Genomic DNA, 17,121 nt, shown 5'->3' on the forward strand with positions numbered 1-17,121 from the left:
CTAGCCTACCAAACATGAGTGAAAGGAACTGGTGGGAAAGTAGCCTCCATTCTCTATTTGAGTGCAAATGGATGACATGTATTTTTCCTCTTGCCCCTGTTCCTGCCCATTTGATAATGGGTCATTCTAAATCGAAACAAATGTTACATATTAGTAAAGACAAGATTACATTGAGAATAGTCTGATGGGTGAAAATATGATCACTTGATGAGAGAACAGCGTATGCAGCCTGAGGCAAGGAACAGAGCGCAAGCTTTTTTTGTGACTTTCTCAAATCATCAATAGCCTATAGTCGCATCATGTAGCCCATATATATTTTGTTTTCTAAGGCATTCTATGGTTTATATCTTTCACAATTAAAGTAGCCAAATAACTCTAAATCTAGCATACAGAACCTGTTTCAAATGGTCCCTTTTACACTCAACATGACTGTCTTTATCATGGCTGTCTTTATCTTGACTGTCTTTATCATAAAAGACATCACACCTCAAGTGTCATTATACAAACAGAAAGACATATGGAAGTCAATGTTCAACCATATAAAAAGTCCTGTCGGTGTTCCAGCAGTGGTACATTCTAATAAATTATACGATTTATTACCTAATGTGGCACCAAAGCAAACAATATTAGTGGGAAGATCTGTGTGTTCTAGATTTGTTTTAGTCTATATTTTGTACTCTGTAGAAAGTTGATCCGAAACCCTTATGCTAAGCTTTATTGTATGTTAATCTGAAAGACTAATGGTTCTATTCTCTCTTTACTGCTGAAGCGTTACAGATTGAGCAATAGAAATGTAAAGGTAATTTCCGATTGTGCTGACATATGCAGCGTTTACCGTGAATGCAATCTCTTCTAAAGCCGGAACATTGCCTTTAAATTTAAATCACGCTGTATCGCTGAACTTCCGCAATACAGATTGAATAGAGCTCTAACTCCCTTCTTTATGATTTGAATTTAGATTTCTATTCACATTCACAGTGCTATGTAGTTCTGTTTGCACACCACAGCATGTGATGCATCATTCCATTGCATTCAGATTTATTTAGCTTACATCAACTGCATTTGTGTGATACCATGTGCAAAATTATGAGGTATTGTAACCAACACCATAATTAAAATGATTGACATACTAATATTAATACTAACTGTTATTAGTACCGTTGTGTGTAATCAACTGCCCATTTAATACTTCTGAATGTGACTCATTGAACGAATGTGACTCATTGCTATAAAAGCTATAACATAACCCTGAATACAGTAATTGGTAGTAATACCTTTGACAGTACTTGAATGAATTGAAAGAAAACCTACATACAGTACATAGAGTGGGAACCATTACAGCTGAACTTTAACTTAGACTCAGAGCAAACACTGTTACTCTTTAAAAACATGTATTCTATTTGACCTACATACAGTTGCAGAACAAAGGTGCCTCTATGGGCTTATAGTCGGGTCCTTTCTGGGTCAGGTAGGGTGTGGCCAGGCAAGCCAATAGCTGTGGGGCATATGCAGACGAAGCAGAAACCAGTCCTGACCTGACACACATAACACAATGGAACAGAGCCACGGCTGTGGAACCAATGCTGGCAGTGAGTCTTAGTAGCTTTAAACTCTATAGTACCAGGGTGGGTAGAGTGTGAGAGTTACAGAATGTGTGAGAGAAACAGTCTTTAACTACACAATACAGCCCTGATGCCCCTCTGACAGATTGAATAAAAGGTGTGGTCCTACCAGGTAGGAACAGTTTAGTTTAGTTAAATTTACACAATACACAACATCAGTAGGATTTGGAGTTAGAGGGTTGTACAGTTAATGTTGCCAGATATGACTGTTTGAGAATTGAGAAACTCATACAACGCTTGAAAAGTAGAGTGCTCTACTCACAGTGGTGCACAGCCATAAATCAAGATGCAGACCACATAGGGTGCCCTCTGTAATTATTAGGACAGTGAATCGTTTTTTATTCTTTTGGTTCTATACTCCAAAAGTTTGGATTTGAAATCAAATAACTATGAGGTTAAAGTGCAAAATGTCAGCTTTAATTTGGAGTATTTTCATCCATATTGGATGAACCATTAGAGCTCGTGACTACAAATTTGTGCATTTGCTTTTTGTTTTGGTTGTGTTTCAGAATATTTTGTGTCCAATAGAAATGAATGGTAAATAATGTATTGTGTCATTTTGGAGTCACTTTTATTGTAAATAAGAATAGAATATGTTTCTAAGCACTTCTACATTAATGGATAATCCTAAATGAATCGTGAATAATGATGAGTGAGAAAGTTAGACACACAAATATCATACCCCCCCACCCCCTAAATGCTAATCTCTCCTGTTATTGTAATGGTGAGAAGTTAGCATGTCTTGGGGATATGATATTTGTTTGTCTGTAACTCTCTCACTCATCAATCAATTAATCAATCAATCAAATGTATTTCTAAAGCCATTTTTACATCAGCAGGTGTCACAAAGTGCTTATACAGAAACCCAGCCTAAAACTCCAAACAGCAAGCAATGAAGATGTAGAAGCACGTGGCTAGGAAAAACTCCCTAGAAAGGCAGGAACCTAGGAAGAAACCTAGAGAGGAACCAGGCTCTGAGGGGTGACCAGTCCTCTTCAGGCTGTGCCGGGTGCAGATTATAAGAGTACATGGCCATTAAGGCCAGATCATTCTTCAAGATGTTCAAACGTTCATAGGTGACCAGCAGGGACAAATAACAATCACAGTGGTTGTAGAGGGTGCAACAGGTCAGCACCTCAGGAGTAAATGTCAGTTGGCTTTTCATAACCAAGCATTCAGAGTTCGAGACAGCAGGTGCGGTAGAGAGGGAGAGAGAGAGAGAGCAAGAGAGGGAGAGTTGAAGAATGCAGGTCCGGGACAAGGTAGCACGTCTGGTGAACAGGTCAGGGTTCCATAGGACACCAGATAAGACAAGAGAATTTCACCAGATAGGACAGACTGACCCTAGCCCCCCGGCACTTAGACTATTGCAGCATAGATACTGGTGGCTGAGACAGGCGGGGTCGGGGGACGCTGTGGCCCCATCCAACAATACCCTCAGACAGGGCCAACCAGGCAGGATATAACCCCACCCACTTTGCCGAAGCACAGCCCAAACATCACTAGAGGGATATCAACAGACCACCAACTTACTACCCTGAGACAAGGCTGAGTATAGCCCACGAAGAGTTCCTCCACCACACGAGCCCGAGGGAGTTCAAGACCGGACAGGAAGATCAAGTCAGTGACTCAACCCACTCAAGTCAAGTATACTGTAGCGCAAAAAAGCCTGGCACGACGTGACACACCCTTCCTAGGGACGGCATGGAAGAGCACTAGTAAGCCAGTGTCCCAGCCCCCGTAATAGGGTCAGAGGCAGAGAATCCCAGTGGAGACAGGGGAGCCAGCCAGACAGATACAGCAAGGGTGGTTAGTCATTCCAGTGCCTTGCTGTTCACCTTCGCACCCCTGGGCCAGACTACACTCAATCATAGGACCTACTGAAGAGATGAGTCTTCAGTAAAGACTTAAAGGTCAAGAACGAGTCTGCATCTCTCACATGGATAGGCAGACCATTCCATAAAAATTTAGCTCTTAGAAATTCTAGGGACAATAAGGAGGCCTGCGTCTTGTGACCGTAGCGTACATATACAGTGAGGGAAAAAAGTATTTGATCCCCTGCTGATTTTGTACGTTTGCCCACTGACAAAGAAATGATCAGTCTATAATTTTAATGGTATGTTTATTTGAACAGTGAGAGACAGAATAACAACAACAAAATCCAGAAAAACGCATGTTAAAAATATTATAAATTGATTTGCATTTTAGTAAGGGAAATAAGTATTTGACCCCTCTGCAAAACATGACTTAGTACTTGGTGGCAAAACACTTGTTGGCAATCACAGAGGTCAGACGTTTCTTGTAGTTGGCCACCAGGTTTGCACACATCTCAGGAGGGATTTTGTCCCACTCCTCTTTGCAGATCTTCTCCAAGTCATTAAGGTTTCGAGGCTGACGTTTGGCAACTCGAAACTTCAGCTCCCTCCACAGATGTTCTATGGGATTAAGGTCTGGAGACTGGCTAGGCCACTCCAGGACCTTAATGTGCTTCTTCTTGAGCCACTCCTTTGATGCCTTGGCCGTGTGCTTTTTGTCATTGTCATGCTGGAATACCCATCCACGACCCATTTTCAATGCCCTGGCTGAGGGAAGGAGGTTCTCACCCAAGATTTGATGGTACATAGCTCTGTCCATTGTCCCTTTGATGCTGTGAAGTTGTCCTGTCACCTTAGCAGAAAAACCCCCCCAAAGCATAATGTTTCCACCTCCATGTTTGACGGTGGGGATGGTGTTCTTGGGGTCATAGGCAGCATTCCTCCTCCTCCAAACATGGCGAGTTGAGTTAATGCCAAAGAGCTCCATTTTGGTCTCATCTGACCATAACACTTTCACCCAGTTCTCCTCTGAATCATTCAGATGTTCATTGGCAAACTTCAGACGGCCCTGTATATGTGCTTTCTTGAGCAGGGGGACCCTGCAGGATTTCAGTCCTACACGGCGTAGTGTGTTACCAATTGTTTTCTTGGTGACTATGGTCCCAGCTGCCTTGAGATCATTGACAAGATCCTCCCGTGTAGTTCTGGGCTGATTCCTCACCATTCTCATGATAATTGCAACTCCACGAGGTGAGATCTTGCATGGAGCCCCTTGCCGAGGGAGCTTGACAGTTATTTTGTGTTTCTTCCATTTGCGAATAATCGCACCAACTGTTGTCACCTTCTCACCAAGCTGCTTGGCGATGGTCTTGTAGCCCATTCCAGCCTTGTGTAGGTCTACAATCTTGTCCCTGACATCCTTGGAGAGCTCTTTGGTCTTGGCCATGGTGGAGAGTTTGGAATCTGATTGATTGATTGCTTCTGTGGACAGGTGTCTTTTATACAGGTAACAAACTGAGATTAGGAACACTCCCTTTAAGAGTGTGCTCCTAATCTCAGCTCGGTACCTGTATAAAAGACATGTGGGAACCAGAAATCTTTCTGATTGAGAGGGGGTCAAATACTTATTTCCCTCATTAAAATGCAAATCAATTTATAACATTTTTTATATGCGTTTTTCTGGATTTTTTTGTTGTTATTCTGTCTCTCACTGTTCAAATAAACCTACCATTAAAATTATAGACTGATCATTTCTTTGTCAGTGGGCAAACGTACAAAATCAGCAGGGGATCAAATACTTTTTTCCCTCACTGTAGGTATGTACGGCAGGACCAAATTGAAGAGATAGGTAGGAGCAAGTCCATGTAATGCTTTGTAGATTAGCAGTACAACCTTGAAATCAGCCCTAGCCTTAAAAGGAAACTAGTGTAAAGACGCTAACACTGGAGTAATATGATCACATTTATTGGTTCTAGTCAAGATTTTAGCAGCTATATTTAGCACTAACTGAAGTTTATTTAGTGCTTTATCCGGGTAGCTGGAGTGTAGAGCATTGCAGTAGTCGCATTTAGAAGTGACAAAAGCATGTATTAGCTTTTCTGTATCATTTTTGGACAAAACTTTTCCAATTTTTGCAATGTTAAGCAGAAGGAAAAATGCTGCCCTTGAAATATTCTTGTTCATCAAAAGAGAGATCAGGGTCCAGAATAATGCAGAGGTCCTTCAGTTTTATTTGAGACAACTGTACAACCAGATTAATTGTCAGATCAAACAGCAGATCTCTTTGTTTCTTGGGACCTAGAACTAGCGTCTCTGTTTTGTCCGAGTTTAAAAGTGAAACATTTGCCACCATCCACTTCCTTATGTCTGAAACACAGGCTTCCAGGGTAGGCAATTTTGGGGCTTCTCCATGTTTCATCGAAATGTACAGCTTTGTGTCGTTAACATAGCATTGAAAGTTGACCATGTGTTTCTGAATGACATCACCAAGAGGTAGAATATATAATGAAAACAATAGTGGTCCTAAAACAGAACCAATGAGGAACACCAAAACTTACAATTGATTTATCAGAGGACAAACCATCCACCGAGACAAACTGATTTCTTTCCGACAGATAAGAGCTAAACCAGGCAAGAACTTGTCCGTGTAGACCAATTAGGGTTTCCAATCTCTCCAAAAGAATGTGGTGATCGATGGTGTCAAAAGCGGCACTTAGGTCAAGGAGCAAGAGGACAGATGCAGAGCCTTGGTCTGAAGCCATTAAAAGGTAATTTACCACCTTCACAAGTGCAGTCTAAGTACTATGATGGGGTCTAAAACCAGACTGGAGCGTTTTGTATACATTATTTGTCTTCAGTAAGGCAGTGAATTGCTGCGCAACAGCTTTTTCTGAATTTTTTTTGCGGAATGGGAGATTTGGACGATAGTCTTTTACATTTTCTGGGTCAACGTTTGGCTTTTTCAGGAGAGGCTTTTTTACTGCCCCTTTTAGTGAGTTTGGTACACATCCGGAGGATAGGGAGCCGTTTATTATGTTCAACATATGAGGGCCAAGTACAGGAAGTAGCTCTCTCAGTAGAGTAGGGTCCAGTAGGCAGCTGGAAGTTTTAGAGGCCATTACTATTTTCGTGAACGTGTCAAGAGATACAGGATTAAAAAACTTGAGTGTATCCATTGATCCTAGGTCCTGGCAGTTTTGTGCAGACTCAGGACAACTGAGGTTTGGAGAAATACACAGATTCAAAGAGGAGTCTGTAATTTGCTTTCTAATGATCATTATATTTTCGTAAAAGAAGTTCATGATTTCATCACTGCTGAAGTGAAGGCCATCTTCTGTTGGGGAATGCTGCTTTTTAGTTAGCTTTGCGACAGTTTCAAAAATACATTTTGGATTGTTTTTATTCTTCTCAACTAGATTGGAAAAGTAGACTGATTGAGCAGCAGTGAGGGCTCTTCGATATTGTAAGGTACTGCCTTTCCAAGCTAGTCGGAAGACTTCCAGTTTGGTGGAGCGCCATTTCCGTTCCAATTTTCTAGAAGCTTGCTTCAGGGCTCGGGTATTTTCTGTATACCAGGGAGCTAATTTCTTGTGACAAAGTTTTTTTGTTTTTAGAGGTGTGACTGCATTTAGGGTATTACTCAAGGTTCAATTTAGATCCTCAGTTAGATGGTTAACTGATAGTCCAGCATCCTTGGGTAGGTGGAGGGAGTCTGGAAGGGCATCTAGGAATCTTTGGGTTGTCCGAGAATTTATAGCTCGGCTTTTGATAATCCTTGGTTGAGGTCTGAGCATATTATTTGTTGCGATTGCAAACGTAATAAGATGGTGGTCCGATAGTCCAGGACTTTGAGGAAAAACATTTATTTCCACAATATTTATTCCACGGGACAAAACTAGATCCAGGGTATGACTGTGGCAATGCGTATGTCCGGAGACATGTTGGACAAAACCCACTGAGTCGATAATGGCTCCGAAATACTTTTGGAGTGGGTCTGTGGACTTTTCCATGTGAATATTGAAGTCACCAAAAATTTGAATATTATCTGCCATGACTACAAGGTCCAATAGGAATTCAGGGAACTCAGTGAGGAACGCTGTATACGGGCCAGAATGTCTGTGAACAGTAGCTATAAAAAGTGATTGAGTAGGCTGCATAGATTTCATGACTAGAAGCTCAAAAGACAAAAACGCAGTCGTTTTTGTTTTTGTAAATTGAAATTTGCTGTCATAAATGTTAGCACCTCATTAACACTTCATTATTCATCATTATTCATTATTCATTCAGGATGATCTGTAATCATGGTAGCATCCACATTAATGAAGAAGTGTTTAGAAGCATATTCTATTCTTATTTACAATACAATGACTCCAAAATGACACAATCAATTATTTACCAGTACTTTTGGTCCCCTAAAATGGAGGGACTATGTACAAAAATTGCTGTAATTTCTAAACGGTGACAGTCTAACCTCATAGTCATTGTTTGATTTCCAAAATGTTGGAGTATAGAAGAAAACCTGCTTCACTGTCTCAATAATTACAGAGGGCACTGTATATGATAGATGATATAGTAATTCATGAATTCAGACAAATTGCTTTTATCTGAATTGATTGCATTGGCCTGTAACACCTTGTGTGAACATGTTAATGCAGACTGCACCCTTCTGATTTAGCATTGCTCATAAAAGCCCATAATTTTACAATGATAGTAAAACAGATTAGATTGGAATCCATTTTAACTGGATTGTGGTCTATAAATAATTGCTTTAGCATGTCTTCTTTTTGACATACAGTGTGTGTTCATGCAAAGGGTATGTTTGTGTCTACAATGGGGACTTTGTGTGTCTAAAGAACCAGTTACGGAATGCCAATGGACATGGGTTGAGTTTCAGGTGAATCTAGAGACTGACAGCGGTTCCATGTTGTGCTTTACTGCATTTGTGCTTGGCTCAGCTCTGTGTGACTGGGTTGTATACAGCTACAAACAACCAGGAAATGTTATGAATGGTAAAAGGGCGAGGCTAAGGTGAGGAGGTATATTTTAGTAAACACACAAACAAACTATTGCATGCTCTATTTATATAAAGAATCAAACAAAAATGTAACTAAAACTACGGACAGCATGCCACTAGCTGAATATCAGTGTAAAGTACATTCTAGTAGGAGGAAGAATGATAAAGCTATTTTTTTACTTTTATAAGGCTTGTGAAATGTTTGTCTTCCTAGTCAGTTTGTTTAGTTTTATGGGTGATTGCACAGTAGGCACATCCTGCAATCCAAACTGAGAGGTGGGCGTACACCATTGTTCTATTTAACCCTTATTCTACCAGGCGAATTGACTGAGAAGAGAACACATTCTTATTTATAGCAACAACCTGGGGAAGAGTTGCAGGGGAGAAGAAAGAGTCGATTGGAAAGCTGGAATGATTAGATGGCCATTATGACAGTAGGAGGTCCAGATTGGGAATTTAGCTAGGACACAATCTTAGTACACTAGATTGTGTGGTCTGTCCTCTTTTTGGAGGGGAGAGGACAGGCAGAGGTCACGTTACATAGTTCATGCTTCAGACGTTTTCTCCTTGGGGTTACTGCATGTTCATTCCTGTCAAACGTGCGCATTCTTTGCTAATTGCAAAGAAGGAGGGACAGACATAAATCAATCAAAATTGTGATGAATACTGAAATTCATACATTGCAGTCATTGTCAGGGCATGAGATAGACACTCCTGTGGTTTTATCTGGGTGTGGATCTATCCTTTGAAGAGGAAGGCTGCAGGGCACACAAGAAGATGAAGTCTCTCTCTCACTCACTCACTATCTCACTCTCACTCTCACTCGCTCTCAATTCAATTTCAATTCAATTTCAATTCAATTTAAGGGATTTATTGGCATGGGAAACATATGTTTACATTGCCAAAGCAAGTGAAATAGATAATAAACAAAAGTGAAATAAACAATAAAACAATTAACAGTAAACATTACTCTCAGTAAACATCTCTCTCTCTCTCTCTCTCTCTCTCTCTCTCTCTCTCTCTCTCTCTCTCTCTCTCTCTCTCTCTCTCTCTCGCTCTCTCTCTCTCTCTCTCCTGCACAATGAAGGTATAGTAATGAGAGTATTTTGCACAATGTTATGTCATATAATATAAATAATAATAATATGCCATTTAGCAGACGCTTTTATCCAAAGCGACTTACAGTCATGCGTGCATACATTTTTTTTTGTGTATGTCATAGCGTCTGTTATTCTAAGTGCTTGCACAACAATAGAACAATTGAGATATACACATTTTATACAAATGTTTGACTACTGCAAATGTTCAACTTTTGTGACCAGAGGCAAAAACCACTCCTCGCATAATTTTACTCATCTGAGTAAGAAAGTGGGGACTAGAGGGATAAGAGTGGGACATGGCTATGCCATTTACCCGCCCCCCTTCTCATTGGTCAGTAGCAGAATTAGGTTCAATGAGTTTCTATGGCTAAACCCTGAGTTGCATTTCAGACACACTGGTAATACGTAGAGTACGTTGCGAAAAGGCTGAAGTTTTGTCAAGAAGAGAGGAAATCACTCATATGAGTGAATGTGTGAGCAGGAGTATCAGGTAGATGACCTCAGTTATTTTCTCACTCATTCCTTACATATCAGCAACTTGGATTGATACATCTCATCGCAACTGCCATGTAACTAATACCAGCCTATATTTACATTTTAGTCATTTAGCAGACACTCTTATCCAGAGCGACTTACAGTTAGTGAGCGCATACATTTCTTCATACTGGCCCCCCGTGGGAATCGAAACCACAACCCTGGCGTTGCAAGTGCCATGCTCTACCAACTGAGCTACACGGGACATGTGTACACAGGACCAACTGAGCTACAAAGTCTACACAACCCTTGCACAATCTTCACATTTTGCTGTCTTAAAATTACATCTAAAAAGGGATTACATTGGATTTTATTCCTACCAATCTACATAACCTACTCCACAAGTGAAAGAAAATGTACAGAACATTTTGTGTCTTCACACCCCAGAGTTAATATTTGGTGGAAGCACCTTTGGCAGCCATTACAGCTGTGAATAATTTGGAATAAGATTATTCAAACTTTAGACAACTCTTAGGGCAACGTTTATCCATTGTTTTTGGACTGAGACTGGAGCACTCAGGAACACTCAACACCTCTTGGAAAGCCATTCTGGAGGATCTTTGGCATTCAAATATGTGTAATTGTCCCTCTGAAAAATACAACTTTTTACCTGGGCATTGCACCTTTCATATTAAATGTGATCCTGACAAACTCCCCAGTCCCTGCCGGTGACAAGCATACCCATAACATGATTCTCCCATCACAATGCTTGAAAATACAGAGGGTTTCAACCTGTGTTGTGTTGTCAGGATCAAAATAAATATGAAAGGACCAACACCCAGGTGAAAAGTCTTCTGAAAACCTAACCCTTGGATAGTTTTATTTTTCAGCGGGACAATTGCAATTTTTCTTTCACTTTTAAAAAGTAGATTATCCATATTTAGATTACATTTTAAGGCAGCAAAATGTGAAGACTGTGCAAGGGGTATGTAGACTTTTACTAGGCACTGTAACTACAATGGTTAAATGTCACTTTTAGATGTTGACATATTCTAATAAGACCATGTTGACTGAGAGCTAGCTAGCCATTGTGCTTTCAAACATCTTCACCAATGTCACAATATTTAATTATACTGCAAATCATTAACATAACTTGCATTGGCTTGAACAAATGTAAATCAACTTTTCCATGTACAAAATTTGAGACTCTGGAGCGTGACAACAAAAATCTGCAAGACATGTTCTCAAACAAGCAGTAGCTTGTTCTTGCAAGTTGCAGATGCCAAGTACCCTGCCAAGGTGTTAAGGGGAAAGAACAGTACTTCAATCCCATCTGGGGTGAGTTTTCCTGGGGTACAATGCCCGGAGTAATGACTCATCCCATGGGTGCTATAAAGTGGTAAAAGGAAGGAAAAACTACTCCTACTACTTTTGTCGGTCCTGCAGACTCCTACATGACATGGAAAATGCATAAAGTTTAGTGAAACTTATGACAATGGTACCTTAGTCTGTGCATAAAATCACAAAAACTATGAAACAACAATGGACTGTTGCGTTTAAGGAAAAGGACAGGAGATTTTCTTGCGAGAAATCAGTGTGTGAGACAAAGACAGGTCTGTTCGGGGAGAATGTTGTCTGTGTGTCAAGCGAAAGATCATATTGTACCGTGAAGTTTCAATTTACTGCATGCATCTTTGCAACTTGTTTCTTGGTAAGATAACATCCACAGGTAAATAGCCATTCAGTGTGTCAATCTATATGCTCAGGAAACATGGCAAAGCTCACCAGTCACAGCATGTCAAAGTTATACTGTGTGTGTTGACTGATTGACTGACCTACGTGGGGCTAATTGAACAAGGCATGTCCACTCTTTAAACCAGACGCTTTTATGGGAGAGGAATTCCAACTGTTTTTTGGATGTGTGCACTAGTATATGTTTGTGTGAATGCCTGCACGCACCCTGCAGGCAGAAACCATATATAGAACTAGATGGGTGGGACTGTAGTTGCGCAACGATAGTACATTTTCAATACATATCTTATCTATCCTCTTCCATCTCCTTCTGTATCCTAGTGTCTGTCCGCAGGGTGTCAAAGTGGGTGGAGGAGCCCTGCCCTTCCCTATATGAGGTAATACCTCCCTGTATTCCTCCCTTCTCTATTCCTCCCTTCTGCCTCTCCCACCCATGTCCTCCTCCCACCCTCCCTCCCTCCTTCTGCCCTGTGCAGCATAAAAGGGGAACAGTGGCTGGGCCGTGCACAACATTCTCTCTCCTCATCCCAGGCAGGCAGACTCCCTCTCAGCAGCCATGTCCTTCTCCAGATCTAGCATGTCCTACAGCAGCAGTGGTGGTGGAGGCGGAGGTGGCACCATGTCCATGAGGTCTGGAGGTGGTGGTGGAATGGGTATGGGCATGGGCTCCTCCCGCTTCTCCTCGATGGGTGGTGGTGGCGGTGGAGGAGGCCGTGTCACTGCCATGAGGGCCGGCAGTGTGTATGGAGGTGCAGGAGGATCTGGGGTGCGCATCTCTAGCTCCTCGTTCGGCTCCGGTGGCGGCGGTGGTGGCGGCGGATATGGTTTCGGAATGGGAGGGGGTGGCGGAGGCGGTGGCGGTTATGGTTTCGGCATGGGAGGGGGTGGTGGTGGCGGTGGTGGAGCCGACTTTAATGTGTCGGCCAACGAGAAGGCCACAATGCAGAACCTGAACGACCGCCTGTCCACCTACTTGGAGAAGGTACGCTCGCTGGAGGCGGCCAACAGCGAGCTGGAGCTGAAGATCCGTCAGTTCATGGAGAGCAAGACGTCCCCCAGCGCTCGCGACTACTCTGGCTTCTACGCTACTATCGCCGACCTGCAGGACAAGGTACGTGACATGTCTCCTAAATGGCAAGAGCACTCAATGACGACATCACAGCATGTCAAAACAATAGTAATGTCTGCAGAGTGACAATGTTATGCTTTGTTAGAGATGGAGTACAGGTACATGGTGAACATATGTTGTCAGCTTGTTACTGAGTGTTATATATGGCTATTGGAAAATGCTAAGTTACATACATTTGTTATAATTGATTCAACCAAGATATGGCACCAATGAAATGCAAAGACAATATGCATATTTGCAGCTGAAGCATTGAAAATAAAGCAGATCATCGAAGCTATTCCTTACAATTTTTTTAACAGCCCCAAGGCGACTGCAAAAGGTACACATTTTTTATGTTTGCCATGCTTTACAATGATCATAAAGACGACAGGTTCCCTGTAATGCTTCTAAGAGCTATAATTTACAGTGAAGCTGAAACTCAGAACTCAATGATTACATTCGTGTGAAATTCCATGCATGCTCCATCCTGAAATGTTTTGCCATCCTCCACCTCTTAGATCCAAGCTGCCACATGCTTGAACGGAAGCATCTATCTCAGCATCGACAATGCAAAGCTCGCTGCAGACGACTTCAGAACCAAGTAATTATATCCAACACCATCCACATATACAGTACACTGCTGGTGCATTCCATAAACCAAATGGAATACGCCCAAATCTGTAAAAACCCTCACACTGTTTTTATTTTTTATTTTGTGTTGAATCTATAAAAATGGAAACCAAATGACATTACCCTCCACCTCCACCATTACCACACCCTCCCAACAGACATATCAGAAACCTGGTGCTACTTTCTGTTTTTTCACAAAACTAAATGGAATACTAGAATCTATAAACCCCATGCTATTCTCACAGAGGAACACATTCAGGCAGTTCGTTGACCTAAGCTCTCTTCATCTCTCAGGTATGAGAATGAGCTGGCCATGCGTCAGTCGGTGGAGGCAGACATCGCCGGGCTGAAGAGGCTGCTGGACGAGCTGACCCTGGCCAGATCTGACCTGGAGATGCAGATCGAGGGGCTGAAGGAGGAGCTCATCTATCTCAAAAAGAACCATGAGGAGGTGTGTGTGGGCTGATGGAACATATCCATACAGTCCCTTAATGTATTACATCTATTGACCATGTCTACCTACTATGGGTCTTCGTTAGAAAAACATTGCTGGCTTTCAAGCACATCTGTATCAAGCAATGGTGTTCACATTTATAATGAAGCCAGAGGGCAGGTCAAGTTGTTACCATCAGGCAGAGGATAGTCACTATTTAATCCTTTAAACTCACAACTATGTGTTTCTCCACAGGAGCTGCTGGCCATGAGGACACAGATGACTGGACAGATCAACGTGGAGGTGGACGCAGCACCACAGGAGGACCTGAGCAGAGTCATGGCTGAGATCCGTGAGCAGTACGAGGCCGTTAGTGCCAAGAACCAGCGCGACCTGGAGTCCTGGTTCCAGACCAAGGTAGAACCTCTAGAACCTCTAAACTATGTTGATGGTGTAGATGTTCCTTAAATTCTAGTTGGTAACGTTGTCACATTCTATCATGAGTTGAAATGTTGTTTTGTTCCTGTGATGACTGACTACGTATTGTGTTTTACAGACAGAGACGTTGAACAAGGAGGTGGCGTCCAGCACAGAGGTTCTCCAGACCTCCAAGTCAGAGATCTCAGAGATTCGTCGCACACTGCAGGGCCTGGAGATCGAACTGCAGTCACAGCTCAGCATGGTGAGCCGTAATTACTAACATCTGACCAAGGACCACATTTTAGGGGACATTGCTTACATACCCTTTCTACAACTTTCTTCAATAATCAACATTTGACTCTTTCATCATTCTCTTTACGAAACCTCAAGTATCCCTCAAGTTGTTATAGCCAGGCACAACTACATTACTATAGCTAACCTCTACCTGCCTACACATTCAATTACTAGAGCTAACCTTTTCAGTATGACAGTAAACATTCCAAATTTCCAAATCTACTCCCACTGTTTTTGACACATCATCTATTTCTCTCCGGCCAATAGAAAGGCTCCCTGGAGAACACGCTGGCGGAGACGGAGGGTCGTTACTCCATGCAGCTGGGACGCCTCCAGAGCCAAGTGACCAGTCTGGAGGAGCAGCTAATGTCTCTCCGCAGCGACATGGAACGCCAGGGCCAGGAGTACAAGATGCTGCTGGACATCAAGACACGCCTGGAGATGGAGATCGCTGAGTACAGGAGGCTGCTGGACGGAGAGGCTAGCGGGTAAGGCAGGATGCGATTGGACAGAGGGAGGCCAATAAAACAGACAAGGATGTGGGAGGAGAGTGTTACATCTTTATTGGTTGGGAAGAGGGGTGACAGGGGACCTTGAAACAAGTGAAAATGAATTGATGCCTTCTTCAACATTTGACTTTAAAAACAATGTTCATTTGAATTTGACCTTAGTATGAGCCATGGTTACTTTTGGCATACATCTGCTGCTATGTGACCTTTAAGAGATACTTGTTATGATCATAGATGATAGATGCTAACTATGCTAACCATGGGTTTCCCTTCCTCACAGCCTCGGCCTCAGCTCCTCCAAATCCAGCCTCAGCTCCTCCAGCTCCGTCCCCAGCTCCTCCTCCTCCACCACACGCAAGGTGGTGATCGTCACAGAGGAAATAGTGGACGGCAAGGTTGTCTCCTCAAGTGAAACCAAACACACCTCTTAAGGTCCCACACACAGAGCGAGCATTGCAGCAAGCAACAGGTTAACCCCATAGAAGTATAATTACTAGAATGGGTATAGGAAATGAGAGGCCAGCACATGGAAAATTACTGCTCTCCAGTGCTTTATTCATGCAACCTAAAATACAACGTTTCAACTTATACAAAGTCTTCGTCAGATGAGAAATCCCTATCTTTATTATCTGTGTTATTTGTTTAGGCCAGCTCTGGTTAACTCTAGTTTAGGATGTGCATACCATCCTCCTATTCTTTCTAGAATGGCTTAAGCCCCTCAGACACCCATCATGGAACATTGACTTGAATTAGGATTTATTTTCTGGTAATTCTATTTCTATGGTTGACACCTCCAGAACAACATGTTCTACTACATCTGGATGGAACACCAACATCCAACCCCATTGTGAATGCAATAAAGATGCTCTGACTTGCCGACACTGTCATTCTGTCTTCTGTGTCTTTCAACTTGAAATTATCTGATTTGGCGTGCTCCCATACATCTGACTATCATACAGGTTTTTATATTTTGCATGTGAGGCCAATTCTATGGTCTTGAGAAGGTATATGTGACAGCATCATCTTCAACAGTGTAATGTATGACATTCACTTGTAGTGAGTTTAATACTTGGCAAAAAATTGAAATGTTGATAGTAGAAATTTGAATGTAGGTTGTCAGCAAAATTATCTAATTCTATCTCAGTTTTTTAATTCAGAGTTATATACTGTATGGAGAGTGTTTGTGGAGGCAACTTTAGAGCTGGACACCATGTTTTGGTTGAAAACAATTCATTTGAAATGAGATGACAAAATGTATCTGCTATGACATCCATACTCACAGATTCATATAGTCAGTCTACTGTAAAGCATGAATATCTCTGAAACAAGTGAAACCACACAATCCATTATCATTCAACCACATAATCTTTATTGATGGTTCTATTGACAAATTATTACTTGATCTCATCCACATCGACATTCTGTGTGGTCTCCATCATAACTTCCATGTAGGTGTATGGAAGTAGGTGAGGAGCACGAGCCTCCTAGGTTTTGTATTGAAATCAATGTAGCCAGAGGAGGATGGAAAATTGCTGTCCTTCGGCTACACCATGGTGCTACCCTAGAGGGTCCTGTTGAGACTACTATAGACCTTCATTGCGAAAGCGTGTTTTAGGTAATCAGGCATTTGGTGACGTGAGTATATTTAGTATAGTTTCATCTAAAAAGCATAACTTTTGAAGTTTTTATCATTTCGTATTTTTCTGAAATTCAATGAGTAGGGTGGTCCTCCTCTTCCTGCTCTGAGGAGCCTCCACTGTTACACAACATCAGTAGGCATTAGAGTTAGAGGATCACGTTGACAGATATGACTGTAAGAGACTTAGGGAAATTGAGAAACTCATACAAGGTCTGGAAAGTAGAGCACTGTATTCACAGTGGTGCACAGCCATAAATCAAGATGCGGACCACATATACACTGCTTGTCGAACACCTCATTACAAAATCATGG

The 17,121-nt window shown here is 42.0% G+C and overlaps 1 protein-coding gene across 3 annotated transcripts; it reads left to right on the forward strand.

Moving 5' to 3' along the window:
- The first annotated feature begins 9,928 nt into the window (after nucleotides 1–9,928).
- Nucleotides 9,929–16,057, forward strand: LOC311130518 (keratin, type I cytoskeletal 13-like). Of its 3 annotated transcripts, XM_084163277.1 has the most exons (9): nucleotides 9,929–10,040; nucleotides 12,098–12,153; nucleotides 12,308–12,887; nucleotides 13,403–13,485; nucleotides 13,809–13,965; nucleotides 14,203–14,364; nucleotides 14,504–14,629; nucleotides 14,929–15,149; nucleotides 15,451–16,057. In XM_084163277.1, the coding sequence occupies exons 1-9, from the start codon at nucleotides 10,020–10,022 to the stop codon at nucleotides 15,599–15,601; spliced, it is 1,557 nt and encodes a 518-aa protein (XP_084019403.1). In that variant the 5' UTR covers nucleotides 9,929–10,019; the 3' UTR covers nucleotides 15,602–16,057. The 3 variants fall into 3 exon arrangements, with proteins under 3 accessions (XP_084019403.1, XP_084019404.1, XP_084019405.1); XM_084163278.1 differs by lacking the exon at nucleotides 12,098–12,153 and having other exon boundaries at nucleotides 9,938–10,040; nucleotides 12,253–12,887; XM_084163279.1 differs by lacking the exon at nucleotides 12,098–12,153 and having other exon boundaries at nucleotides 9,997–10,040.
- The last annotated feature ends 1,064 nt before the right edge of the window (nucleotides 16,058–17,121 follow it).

The sequence above is a fragment of the Coregonus lavaretus genome, assembly GCF_964263955.1.
Source record: "Coregonus lavaretus genome assembly, chromosome: 6".
NCBI lineage: Eukaryota > Metazoa > Chordata > Actinopteri > Salmoniformes > Salmonidae > Coregonus > Coregonus lavaretus.